General features: G+C 37.4%; 1 protein-coding gene across 1 annotated transcript in view; it reads left to right on the top strand.

Moving 5' to 3' along the window:
- The first annotated feature begins 5,273 nt into the window (after window positions 1–5,273).
- The window catches only part of ZNF398 (zinc finger protein 398), a 34,473-nt gene continuing 25,497 nt past the window's right edge, over window positions 5,274–14,249 (top strand). Inside the window, exon 1 of the mRNA XM_051963236.1 lies at window positions 5,274–5,661. Coding sequence (XP_051819196.1) covers window positions 5,638–5,661 — 24 coding nt within the window. The 5' untranslated portion in view covers window positions 5,274–5,637. The remainder of the gene's footprint in view (window positions 5,662–14,249) is intronic.

Below are 14,249 nucleotides of genomic sequence, written 5' to 3'. Positions count from 1 at the left end.
CCCCTAAACTATTTTCTTTCTTTTAAATCCTCTAATGTGGATCAATCATTTAGCACAAAATCACACACAGTCTTATACTGTCATTTATTTCATATATGTAGTCATTGCTTTTGCAATATGATTTAAAATTCCACCAGGACAAGGATCTAGTTCTATTTTTTTAATGATGTTTTATTTTTTTCACCCAATTACATGTTAAAACAATTTATTCTTTTTTAAGTTTTGACTTCCAAATTCTGTCTCTTTCTTTTCTTCCCTTCTTCTTCCTTGAGATGGTTCAACTATTTTGTACAAAAATACTTAAACAGACCTCTGTCTATATTCAGACAATATTAGTTCTTTCTCTGGAGTTAAGACACCGTGTTACAAAATGAGTCCATTGAGATTGTTTTGGATCATTGTATTGTTGAGAATTGCTAAATCATTCAACATTATTCATAGTACTACTGCTTTGCTGTTATTGTGTGCAACGTTGTTTTGGTTCTGGTCACTTCATTTTGTTTCAGTTCATACTGAACAAAGTTTTCCAGTTTTTTTGAATCATCCTGATTGTCATTTCTTATAGCACAAAAATAACATGTAATCATAATCACATATCTAGCTTGTTTGGTCATTCCCCAGCTGATGACCTCTTAATTTCCAATACTTAGCTACTCCAAAAAGAGCTGCTATAAATATTTTGTACAAATAGGTCCTCACCCCCACCTTTTTTAAAAATCCTTCTGGGATATAAATCTGGCACATTGTTCTCCTGGATAGTTGGATCAGTTCACAACGCCACTAACAGTGCATTACTATCCCAGTTTCCCCACATCCCCTTCAATTTTTATAATTTTCCTTTTTTTGTCATATTAGCCTGATAGGTGTAAAATGTTACCTTAGAGTTTTAATTTGCATTTATCTAATCAATAGTGATTTAGAACATTTTTATATGATTGATTTTGTCCAAAAATTGCCTATTCGTATTTAACTATCAATTGGGGAACAACTTTTCTCTCCCAATATGATTCATAAAGCAATGTATATTTAAAAAATAAGTACAGAAGGGAAAAACCTTAGGAGAGACCAAAAAAACCCAAATTTGACTCCATGTATTTGAAAAATTGGGCCTTGATTAGCCAAGTAATATTTGTTAAAGAGGCATTCAGATTTTAACTAGAGATCTGTCAAAGTGTTCCTTATTTCCTCTGCTATCACCCTAATTTAAGTCTTCATTTAATCTCGTCCATGGAATTCTGTGATCTAGCCTATATATTGTTCTCAGACATATTCCTAAAATACTATTTTGAACATATTAAGGTCAACTACCAATGATTCCCACTGCTTACATAATCAGACCAAATAATACATTCATAGCCCTCATTTCCAGCCTCCTCAGTGACTAAACTTACAGAAACTTTTGTTCCTTGTTCTCTAATTTTTTTCCTCAATGCTTTTTTGCTTATACCTAATCCCTGGAATGACCCTCTTTTTTTTTTTTTTTCTAGTAAGTTTATTTTTAATATACATTGCTTTATGAATCATATTGGGAGAGAAAATAAGAGCAGAAGGGAATAACTATAGGAAAGACAAAAAAAAAAGTGAACATAGTGTGTGATCATTTACATTCAATCTCAATTCTTTTTCTGGATGCAGGTGGCCTTTTCTGTCCAAAATCAATTGGGATTGCTTTGAATCACTGAACTACTGAGAACCAAGCCTTTCATAGTTGATCATCACACATTGTTGCTGTTATTGTATACAATGTATTACTGGTCATTTTAAAGAACAGTAATATTCATAGGCCATAGCTTGTTCAGCCATTCCCCAATTGATGGATTATTCTTTGCTACCACAAAAAGCTGCTACAGAAAATTTTGCATATGTGGGTCCTTTTCCCTCTTTTATGATTTCCTTACGATATAGACCCAGTAATGGCATTGCTGGGTCAAAGGGTATGCATAGTTTTCTTTGGACATAATTGCAAATGGCTATGCACAATGGTTGGGTCATTTCACAACACCAACAACACATTAGTGTCCCAGTTTTCCCACATGCCCTTCAACATTTGTCATTATCTTTTCCTGTCATTTTAGCCAATCTGAGAGGTGGGAGGTGGTACCTCAAAGTTGTTTTAATTTGCAGACCTCCTTCTTATTTAAATCCTTACCCTTTGTGATTTAGCCTGATTCCTTCCCAGACCACTTAAATCTATTTTTGGAATTTCTGTAGCCTTTATAGCAGTACCATTCATTTGGCAATGAGTACTTCTCTAGAACTATTTATTAACTTATTACAAGATTTGTTTTCTTTCAGCTATATTAGAAATTCCTAGAATTACCTAATAACTTGAAGCAAAGTTCCTTGAATGTATTAGACACTTAACATCCCAAATGATAGCACTGTAGTCTACAGTTTGATCTCTTACACAAAACACTTTTTTGCTCTGATTGTACTACTTTCCCATACCAATTTGTTCAGTTTGTCTTCTGAGGCCACAAACACATTTAGCTCCCTTTTGTCCTGCCTCTAAGACCTCAGACATTACTTTTTACCCCAGTTCTAGGATCCCTTAATAAAAGTGAGCCAAACCTGCTGGAACAAATATGAGATTTTAGGAAGTAGTGTACTTCACTACAAATATTAAAATAAAAAATAAATGTGAAAAGTGAAAATTAAATAAAAATAAAATATAGCCTATCCCTCCTTAATCATAGGGTCTTTCTAAAATTACTCCCAATTCTCAATTGTACATAATTTTTTGCATGTTGTCTACCTCCTTGATCTATGAGCTTCTTGAGAGCAGATTTTTTTGCTTTTCTTTGTATGCTGTGATACAATAAATAAGTGAATGAATATATAAGTAAACACACATGTACATAAAATCTGTGTATACATTATACATGTTTCTAGCATATAGTTGTGTACGTATATGTACACACATGGCAGCATTCATTGCATTTATGTGCATCTATAAATACACATCTATTTATAGGTGTATTTACATATACATATTCATCTTTTACATATATACATAGACACATAACATACATGTATACACCCCAGCATTTGTGTGTGAATATAGTAAAGTTTATGTATATACACACACACATATATATATACTAGCATTAAATGTATATGGGGGCATATATACACTAGCAGTTATTGCATAAATATGTATATGTACACATGTATACACACTAGCATTTGTATGTACACAATGTATGTATATGCTATTAGTTATTGTACGTATGTGTACATACATGCATACATACTAACAGTTGTTGCAATGTACATATGCATGTATACCATTATACACATGCATACACTAGCAGTTATGTATATGTATATACATACATGCATGTATATGCTAGTAGTTATTGCATATACATATATGTAGAGAGCCAGAACTCTGGAGAAGTATACTTAAAACAAGGTGTTAACTCAGTGGAATTGATGAGATTATGGTTCCCTAGTTCACATATATACTTAGTACTTGGTGATGTAATGGTTCTCTAGTTCACACATACTCAGTATATTGTAATGATGTAATTATAATAGGGTATTTAAACTGGGGACAAAGTCAGACTCAGACTGAGACTGGTTGAGACTGTCAGACTGTTGGAGGAGACTGGTTCACACAATGGCAGACACAGACTGCGAAGGAGACAATAAAGACTTTGGACTCTATTCTTGTCCATTCTAGTGGTGTCTATCCTGATGAGACCAAGGTCCTTCCAGAGGACCTCCAGAAAACTAGCCTGGACCTTACACATATACACACATGCACACTAACAGTTATTGTGTATGTATTTGTATAGGCATACACATGTATACGCCAGCAGTATGTGTACACACATAAATGCACATTAAGTTATTGCATATGTATATATGCATACACACACATATATAATGTCCCGGCTAGCTCCCTGGAGGGCCTCAGGATCTGTCAGAGGCAGAATCAATCAAAGTCCTTGGTCTTTAAGGGGAGAAGTGAAGGAGGTAGGTAAGCTGCCACACGGCTTGCCAAAGATGTATCCTGGATTCTGGAGTCTGGAGTCTCCAGCCTCTCTCTTCATCCTGCAGCTAAGTGACCCTGACCTCTCTCCTTCAACCCTCCAATCTTTGCCTACCATTACCTCACCATCAAATATTCAGCAAGCCAATCATGAGAAGAATCATCACATTACCATCTCATCTAAGTACATGCTAATAGAGCCATTATCTCACATCGAATAATTAGCCTTAAGTGCTCTGCTATCTGATTCAAGTACACTTTTCGGTTTCAGCCCTCTACACATATATATGCCAGCAGTTAAGTGTAAGTAAAATATACACACGCATGCAAACTTAACAGTTTTGTATGTATGCATATGCACACACATATGTATATGCCAACAGTGTGTATGTACACATATACATACAAATGCATGCACATTGAATAGTTATTGTATATGTATGTATATGCCAACTGTGTATGTGAAATGTATGCATATATACACAGTGCACTTCAGTTATTGTATACGCACGTATATCCAGCAGTTAGTGTATGCATGTGTACACACATACACACATGCATGTGCACTAAGTTATTGCATGCGTATATACATATATGCATGCATATGCCAGCAGTTAACATGTGTATTATATACACGTATACACATGCATGCATTTTTAGCAATTATTGCATATGTATATAGCGATATGTGTAGATATATGTGCATGTATAGGGTGGTGATTAGCATGTGTATATGAATACATACGTGTGCATACATAGTTATCGCATAGGCATGTGTATACACATACACATGTGCACGCTAGCTGTCATTGTACATGTATGTGTATTCACACACGCACATGCACACAGGGCTGACCCACATTAGAACAGCAGATCTGCAGACTGCAGGCCCAATCCCTTACTTCCTGGGCTAGTCTTTCAGGATCCCTTTGCATCTTCCGCTGGGAAGATTTCTTAGCCCATCCAACAGTGACTCACCCTGGGCCTCTCTGAGCTCCCTCTCGTTGCTTCCCAACCCTCTCCCCCCTTCCCTTCTCCCTCAGTGGGTCACCCAGATCCATCCTTCAGCAGAGGATGACATACACCCTCTTCTTGGGTGGCTGCCCAGAATCCTTTTGTTTGGGGTCTAGACAGACCTCGGGGTTAAAGTTCTCGAGGCACTCGATCTCCTGCGCCCTTTCCCCTTTTAGAGGCTGCGCGGCTGCTGTTCGATCTTACGGCAGACAGAGGGCGCTGTAGGTACCGGGCCTGCCGGGAGGCCCAAGGAGTGTCTTGGAAGGAGCTAGTTCCCAGAGTGCACCGGGGGTCCACAAAGCAACAGCTGGGCAGCTGCAGAGGAGCGGGGCCCTCGGGACCTGGAGCTTGGCTAGATCTGGGGCCGGGCCGCAGCGGCTGCGGAGGCAGAGGCAGCGCAGCTCGGACCGGCCCTTCGGAGCCCACCACGGCCCTTGGACCTCCTGCTCCGCACCCTCCCCCGACTGACTGCCCTAACGCAGGCCCAAGACCCCGGGCCAAGCCGACCGCAGGGAGCCCCTGCGGGTGCCGGGAGCAGAGCAGAGAGAGAGGAGGAAGGAGGAAGAGAAGGGGAAGAGCCGGACGCGCCGCAGGCTCCCTGGAGCCGGGGAGTGAGACCAAGGACCATGGCCGAGGCGGCGCCCCCTCCGGTGAGAAATAACCCCGCGCGGGCCCAGCGGGGGAGCGGGGCCGCGGGCAGAGGCCGGGGGAACCTTCTTCTGTGTCAAGTTAGGCCCCAACGATTGACAGCAGCTCCGCCACCCCGCCCCACTCCTTCCAAACGTGCCCTCCCCCGGCTAACTGAGGGAGGCCCTGAGATCGGAGGAGCCAAATCCTGGGGGGGTTTGTCAGATGTGGGAGAAGGAGCACGCTCCCCCTAACATTAAAGGGCCCGTGGTAGCGAGGCCAGCTTCGTTTGGTCGAGCTTAGAATGATGTGTCTTTCTGTCGTCATTCTCTCCCCCTCCCCCACTGTCCTTACGGAGCCTCAAGGTGCGACTTGGGAATCTTTTTCATTGTACAGAGATGTAGAGAGAGAAAGAGGGAAGGAGAGAGGGAATAGGGAGGAAGAGGAAAAAGGAGGAGGGAGGAAGGAGGAGAGGAAAAGGGTGAGGGAAGGAAGAAGGGAGGGGGAGGGACGAAGAGGGAGAAGGAGAGAGGGAGCAAGAAGAGAGGGGGAGAGGGGAAAAGAGGAGGGAGGAGGAGGAACGGGAAGAATCGAGGAGGGGGAGAGGGAGGAAGACAGGAGGAGGGAAAAGGAGGAGAAAGAGAGGAGGAGGGAGGGGGAGAGGGAGGAAGATAGAAGGAAGGAGGGGGAGGAAGACAGGAGGAGAAAAGAGGAAAAAAAAAGAGGGATAGAAGGAAGAAGGATAAGGCACAGGAGAAGGGGGAGAGGGAAGAAGAGAGGAGGAGGGTAGTAGAGAGAAATGAAAAGGGGGAGAGAGAAAGGAAGAGGAGGAGGAGAGAGAAGAAGAGAGAAGGAGAGTGGTAGAGAAATGAAGGGGGGAAGAAAGATAAGAAAAGGGAAGGAGAAAAGAAAGAAGGAATGAAGAGGAGGAAGGGAAGGAGAGAGGGAAAGGCTACTTACAAATACCTAATAACATCAGAACCTACAAACTGCAGGAACACTGAGGGATAGGAAAGAGAAAAGTTTGTTTAGCCACTAATAATAGGTCTTAATAAACATGAATCCCCCAGATTCTGTGGACCAAATAGATTACATGAGCTTCTGATTGTCTTTTGCCTTTTTTTTTTTTTTTTTTTTTTTTTTTTTTTTTTTTATATCCCCAGTACTCAGCATAGTGCCTGGCACATAGTAGGTACTTAATGAATGTTTAATAAATGCCTGTACGTGGTACAGTGATTTGGTCTCAGACACTTTGTAGCTATGAGATCCTGGGCAGGCCACTCAACTTCTGTTTTTCTCAGTTTTCTTATCTGTAAAATGGGGATAATAATAATAGCACCTCTCTCTTAGAATTGTGTGAGAATCAAAAAAGATATTTGCAAAGCACTTGGCACATATTAATTGCTATACAAATGTTGTGGTGTTGTTATTACTTGACCCCTTTTAAATAAGAATTTCTTGATACTACCATAGTACTGAAGTAGCATTATATAAAGGTCTTCTGTAAAAATTAGGAGGTTAGACAGAAAATAGTCTGTAATACTTTCTTTAATATTTTGTAAATAATAGTTTATAACCAGGGAAATCTGCTTCTGGCACCAGACATTCTGGGATGAAATCAATGGAATAGAAGAAATATAGTTTGACCTTGAGAAGTCTTTAGTACAGACAGTTACGCCCCATTTTACATCTATGACAATATTCCTATTTGAGGTGACTTGCCCATAGTGATAGGATCCTAAATTTGGAACTGAAAAGGGCTATAAAGGGTATAAAGTACAACTTCTCCCCTTCCTCACAAATATAGAATGGAAGACCAGAGTAGTTATGTCTTACCAAGGGTCACACAGGTGGAGACAAATATATATATTTTAACCCATATCCTTTGACTCCAAAGCCACTATTCTTCCATTTCCATATTGGCTCTCAGTTACACAGCTAGCAAATGTCCACAGATGAGGTTTGAGTTCCAGACCTTGTTCTGCTTTACAGTAGCAAGACAAGAATGAGAATCCACATTCTTAGAGGTTCATCTGTTCACCTCCATCCAGAAGGGTAGGCAAGTTCCTTAGATATCAGGTCCATGTCTGGAATTTGTATATTACTCTTCTTCCATGTCCTTAGAAAGGGTAAGTTTTCCATGTGTTTTTGAGCAAATGCTTTAGTCCTTGTCTAGCATTAGTCCTGTGTTTCAGAAACTATATTGCCAAATAAATAAAAGATGAAAAACCATCTGGGATAGTGAATACAATAGAAATGTTATAGTCTACTGTTTTTAATACCTGTTTTGAGTTCCATAATTTGACATTCAAATAAGCTGTTCATTGTCCACCAGGAGTTTTTGATTCATTTATTTATAGGATCATAGATTTAGAGTTATAAGGAATGATGGCTAAGGATTGTTAGGTGTTAGACATAGAGAGAAAAATTGACCTCATTCTCTAGGAACTTAGAATAACAAATGTTAAGTAGTAGTAAAGAAATTAAATGACTATATTTTAAAAGGAGGATGACAAAACTGCAAAGAAGGAGGTCTCAGTAAAGGAATATGAGAAATCTGAAGAAGAGAAAGATTGCCTTTGGCTGCATGTATCAGAAGTGTTTTCATCAAAGAAGTTACATCTAAGTTGGGCCTTTAAAGAGACACTTAATAGATGAAGGTGGGGGAGGAGGAATTGTGGGGGGCTGTTAATGTACAAAAGTGAATTATAACAAAATGAGAAAAGTTGGTTTTTACTGGGAAAGTAAAATATATGAAGGGAGAAAATAACATGAAATAAGACTGGAAAGATATGTTGGAGCTACATCATGGAAGGTTTTAATCCCAGAATCCAGAATTTGTTTTGCAGGTTAAAGGACAGTACTGAAGATTTTTGTTTAATGAAATGACTTGATCAAAGCAATGTATCAGATAGATTAAGCACACAGTATTGTGAAAGATAGATGGCGAGGATATAATCTGGAGGTATGAATTTAGGTGGTGCATACACTAGGGTGTGCCTGGCTGAAATGGAAAAGAAATACTCCAAGATAAGAGCAATAGCACTTGGGAGTGGATACAGGCAATAAAAGAGAGTGAAGGCTCAAAAATGATTCTGAGATTTCAAGTTTATTGATGAGGACAGTAGTGATGCCTTTAGTAGAAATAAAGGGGAAGGCTAACAGTTTTTTTTTTTTTTTTTATGTGTTGCTTAACTTAAAATGTGAAGTAGTATCTCTTGGGGAGAAGTAGGGTATGTTATCCTCATATGAACAAATATTTCAACCAATTATTAAATATGTTTACAGTTACTCTAATAAAAGATAGGAATCTAAAGACAAAAATTAGTCATTGGCCTTCATGGAGTTTACAAGTGAAGGAATAGCCTTTTCATCCAAGTAGTTCATGTTTGTCATCTACATAAATGTGCAGTGTCCTTGAAGGCCAGGTTTCTCCTTGTCACTGGCTAATATAGAGTGCTTGGAAAACTTAACCTCATTAAGTAAATATACAATTTTGCCAGAGAAATATTGAATGGGAATCATGAAATACATGAACAGTCCAGGAAAATCCCTAGCTAAGTATATAATTAATGTGTCTATCAAATAGCTTCCATTCCATAATAGAATCCTCAGCAGTTGTACTTAAAATTCCTTCATATATGTCATAATTGAAGAGATAGTATCAAGAAAGAGACTATAAAGAAGAGAAGAGGGACCACTACAGATCCTTGAAAAGAAAATCCATATTAAAGGGATTGGAAGTAGATGAGGTAGCAGAAGAGCTTGAGTAGTGGTAAAAGAAGGAAAAGAATCAGTAAAGTCATAGAAACCAAGAGAAGAGAAAGTGTGAAGTAGAAAGGGCTGCTCAATGGTGTCAAATATGTCCAAAAAGGTCAATGAAGAGAAGAAAAATAACCCATTGGATCTGGTGGTACAGGAGTTATCAGTGACCTTGAAAAGAGCACTTTCTGTAGAGTATTGGGGACAGAATTGCAAGGCGTTAAGCAGTGAATGGGCAGTAAGGAAATTGAATCAGACTGAACTTTTGCTTTTTTGTGACAATGAAGTATGGGGGAGTTGTAGGGCTAATGTTTGGGGTTTTGTTTTTAAGATAGGAAAGCCAGGGACTTATTTGTAGGCTGAGGAGAAAGAGCCAGTAGAGAAAGAAATGATGCTTGTGACAAGGAATGAAGCAGGTTAATAGAGGAAATAGGAGGGGATAGAATTAGGGGTGTAGTGGAGGGGTTCACTTTGGAAAGAAGTATGACTTGCTTTTCCTCTGAGATTGGACGAGTAGGACATTGAGAAATCTAAAGGAATACTAGGAGGGAACTGAAAGAAATTATCTCCTGGGGATAGAGAGGAAAAAGTTAATAGCTGAATAAGAGGAATGCCACATTGGGTTACTTGAATGAGTTTGTAGGACTTAGTCAGCCTGGTTTTGTGATTTCTCTCCTTCATTGTTCAGCTGCTAGGGAATTGGGATGGAGAAGGCAGGTAGTTGAATTGGCTAGAAATTGAGTTATCAAGTTAGGAATAATAGAAGAGCAAGGGAACAAGAGATTGAAAGATAGGTAAAAGGTTATTATTGAAATGGCTGATTTTAGAATCAGGACTAAATAGAAAATTACTTGTGATCTTTTTATTTTATGGTTTTTGTCCTCATCCTTCTTAACCTTTCTGCCACATTTGATATTAAATAGTTTCTCCTTTTCAGGTTTTCTTAACGTTACACTCCTGCTTCTCCTTTTACCTGTCTTTCTGCTTCTCAGTCTTCTTTGCTGGTTCATCATCTAGAGTCTGATCTTAAGGCCCTCTCTACTCTTTCAGTAGCCATGTCAACTTACATGGATTTAATTAGCACTTCTAAGCAGAACTTCAGCCCTGTATCACTGTTGGACTCTAGATGTCTCAGAGATACCTCAAATTTAACATATCCAAAACTGAACTCTTATTTTCACTCCTACCTCTCCAACCATCCATCCTTCCAAATTTGCCCATTCTTGTCTCAGGTTCCTGGTCTCTCTCTTAGCCCATGTATCCAGTTAGTTACCATATGAATACTATTGCTAATTTATTTTCCTTCAATACTTAATTGATTATGCAGCTCCACTCCCAGAGGCTTCTTCTTGCCTATAGGACAAAGGTTCCTAAATTGAGATACATAAACTTTTCAAAAATATTTTAAATATGTCTGTACTCATTAATTTTTTTATATTAGCTTAGTTTTTTCTGGTATTCTTTGTTCTTCTATCAAAGAATCATATCATATAATAAAGAGTGTGTTTCTAAAGATCACATCAGGGAAGGGAACAAACAAATTAATACTCTGCTAGGTGTTCTACAGATAGTATTTCACTTGATCCTCACAGCACCTTTGGAATATAGGGGCTGTGATCCTCACTTTACAGAGAAAACTGAGATGAAATGACTTATCCAGGGTCACACAACTGCTCATTGTCTGAGGCTGAATTTTAACTCGGCTTTCTGACTCCAGGTCTTTGACTTTCCATTGTACCAGCTAACTGCCTAAAGGAAAAAATAAGGCAAAAAATAGTACATTGAAAATATATGGAAATATGTGCAATATACAATACTTGTGTACCTTCCACTTCTCCAAAGGGTGGGAAGGGAGTATCTCCTCATATCTTCTTTATAATTTTACAACATTTACTTTGAAAAAAACTAATTCTTTCCTTTTACATTGTATAGTAATTGTATATAAATTTTTTCTTGACTCTGCTTACTTTACTTTGCATCAGTTTGTATAAAGGATTTATGATCTTTTAAAAATATTTCTTTTTAACTATTTCAGTATAATTGGTATACTTTTTAATTTTATGCATTTAAAAGTATCTTCCTGAGAAAAGATAAATAGGAGCAATCCAGAATACAAAAAAAGATTAAGAACCTTTGCTCAAGGATAAAATAAAAATGCTTCTGGTCAGTTTCTAAAGCCCTAAACAATTTGATTCCAGCCTCATTGGAACTTTTAACCCCATTTGCACTCTCTAATATAGCTGTATTGAGCTCTTTGTGTTTTACACACAACACTACATTTCCCATCTCCCTGCCTTTGTACTTGTCTACCTATAAAACTGGAGTGTATTCTTCTCTTACTGCTATCTCATATTATACCTTTTTTAAAGGCATAGTTCATTATTCCCCAATTGATAAATGGACAAAATATATGAGTAGCCAGTTTTCAGAAGAAGAAATATAAGCTATCAATACCCATATTTTAAAAAGTAATGCAAATCACTATTAGAGAAATGGAATTTAAAACAGTTCTGAAGTATTACCTCATGCCCATCAGATTGGTAGAATTGACAGAAAATGAAAATAATAAATACTACAGAGGCTTATGGAAAAACAGGTAAATTAATGCATTAGTGATGGAATTATGGAAAGGTTCAATCATTCTAAAAGCAATCTGTGCCTCAAAATCTTTAAACTTTGTATACTCTTTAACCCACTATTACTATCACAAGGTCTATACCCCATAAAGAGCTAAGAAAGGAAAATAACTCATATACAAAAATAGTAATAGCAGCATTTTTTTAAGTGGTGGAAAAGAATTGGAAACTGAGAGGATATCCATCAATTGGGAATGGCTAAAACAGTTATGATATATAAATATAGTGGAATATTATTGTGCTGTAAGAAATATAAAGAGGATATTTTCAGAAAAACCTTGAAGACTTTAGTGAATTGATACTAGTTAGGTGATCAAAACTTGGACAACAACGCATACAATAACAACAGTATGGTAAAGACAAATAGCTTTGAAAGATTTAGGAACTAATCAACACAATGATCAGTAACGATTTCAGAGGGCTCATGATTCTCTGATAGAAAGGTATAGGTTCAGAATATAGCATGAGATGTAGACACACATTGCAGAATTAAAAAAAAAATTTATACATATTTATGACAGGTTTTGTCTCGATTCCTCAAGGGAAGAGGGAGAGTTGGAAAGTATGAGAATCTGAAAATCAAAAAAAATATGACTCAAACACCACCTCCTGTATCAAGACTTTCCTGAACCATTCATATTTCCAAACTGGCTTGTAATTTAAATGCTTTGTGTATGTTTGTGTTCATTTTCTATTTAAGCTATATATTTTCATAAATGTACCTGTTTTATTCCCTCATTAGATTATAAGAATTGTTTGTTCTTATTCTTGTGTCTCCAATGCCTGGAATATAGTAGATACTTAATATTGTTAATTGAAGAGAAGTGAAGCCAGAGTAAGGTTTATGAAATTACAAAATAGGGAGAAATTGAGATACTGATAGCTCATGATAAAAGAGGAGGGAGGGAAGCTTTATTAAGTGGGTACTTTATGTCAGATATGTTAATTAATCACTTTACAAATATCTTTTAAAATTCTTATAACATCTCTGAGAAGTAGGTACTATTATTAATATCTTCATTTTATAGTTGAGGAAAACTGAGGCAAAGTTTACACAAATAGTTACATACCTAGTAAGTATCTGAGGCTATAATTGAGCTCAAATCTTCTTAACTCCACATCCACTGCTCTATCCAATTCACTACTTAGCTGCCTACAAGAACAAATATGGAAAAAAACCTCTAAAACCAAGAACAAGTATGGGAGAAATAAGGAAGAGAAGAGATTAAAGGACAGCAGGTTATGGTCAGGGAAATTTCAGAATTAAAGAACTTGGGGAAATAGCAGTTTGGTCAATTCTCAAATTGACTCATGGCTGTATATACAGCTGCAATAAAATGAATGGAGATCATGGGATTTAAGGTATTCGGTGAATTATGAGGATATGGTGTTAAAAGATCATTGGATACCTTGTAAAAAGTCATTAAAAATGAAGTTTCCCAAGCTGATAGCAAGAGAAGAGATAGAGGCAAAAACTATGAACCACATTCCAAAGTAATGGAGAACAGTGGAGATTAATTGAAGACAATGACAAGGACTTGAAAGAATGTTGTGTTTGGACTCAGAAGACCCAGTTTTCATTTTTGACTTATTTGACCTTGATTCTCAAATTCCTCACTTACAAAACAATCTAGGATCATAATACCTGAAAGTTAACTTATTAATCATTATTAAGATCAAATGAGATGATGGATGTAAAATGCTTTATAGATGTTAAAGTTTACAGCATAAATATGCTCCTTTTTCTGAACAAAAGGCCTTTAAATATTTGAAAATTTTTTTATCTGATGCTTAGTTAAGTGATAATTTATTGTACTATCAACTTCATAGAATTTTTATGAAGCATTTTGTAAATTTTAAAGGTGTGTTATTAGCATTGTCAGCTTCACCCAAACTAAATATTCCTTATTCCTTTATTTGAATGAAGTAATCTATAGATCCTGTCAATGGAGACTTGGGCTTTGAAAACTTTATATATTTATCTCTGGTCCTTGTACCTATTAGAAGTCAGTGAACCTAAGGGGAACGTGGTCAAAGGGGTTTCCTGCCATGTCATTTCTGTTTGATAGGTACAAATGAGATAATTCTGACTTGAGCTTCCTGAATATTTCTAGAAAATACCCAATGGTTCTATTCCCCATCTTACCTAGTTATCTTAAATCATCCCAAAGATGGTGCTACTAGCCCTAAGTACATTTAAATGCAAATCCTAT

Source organism: Antechinus flavipes, chromosome 5 (genome assembly GCF_016432865.1).
Source record: "Antechinus flavipes isolate AdamAnt ecotype Samford, QLD, Australia chromosome 5, AdamAnt_v2, whole genome shotgun sequence".
Classification (NCBI taxonomy): domain Eukaryota; kingdom Metazoa; phylum Chordata; class Mammalia; order Dasyuromorphia; family Dasyuridae; genus Antechinus; species Antechinus flavipes.
The sequence above is the reverse complement of the archived record's forward strand: the minus strand, read 5'-3'. Positions and strand labels throughout refer to the sequence as shown.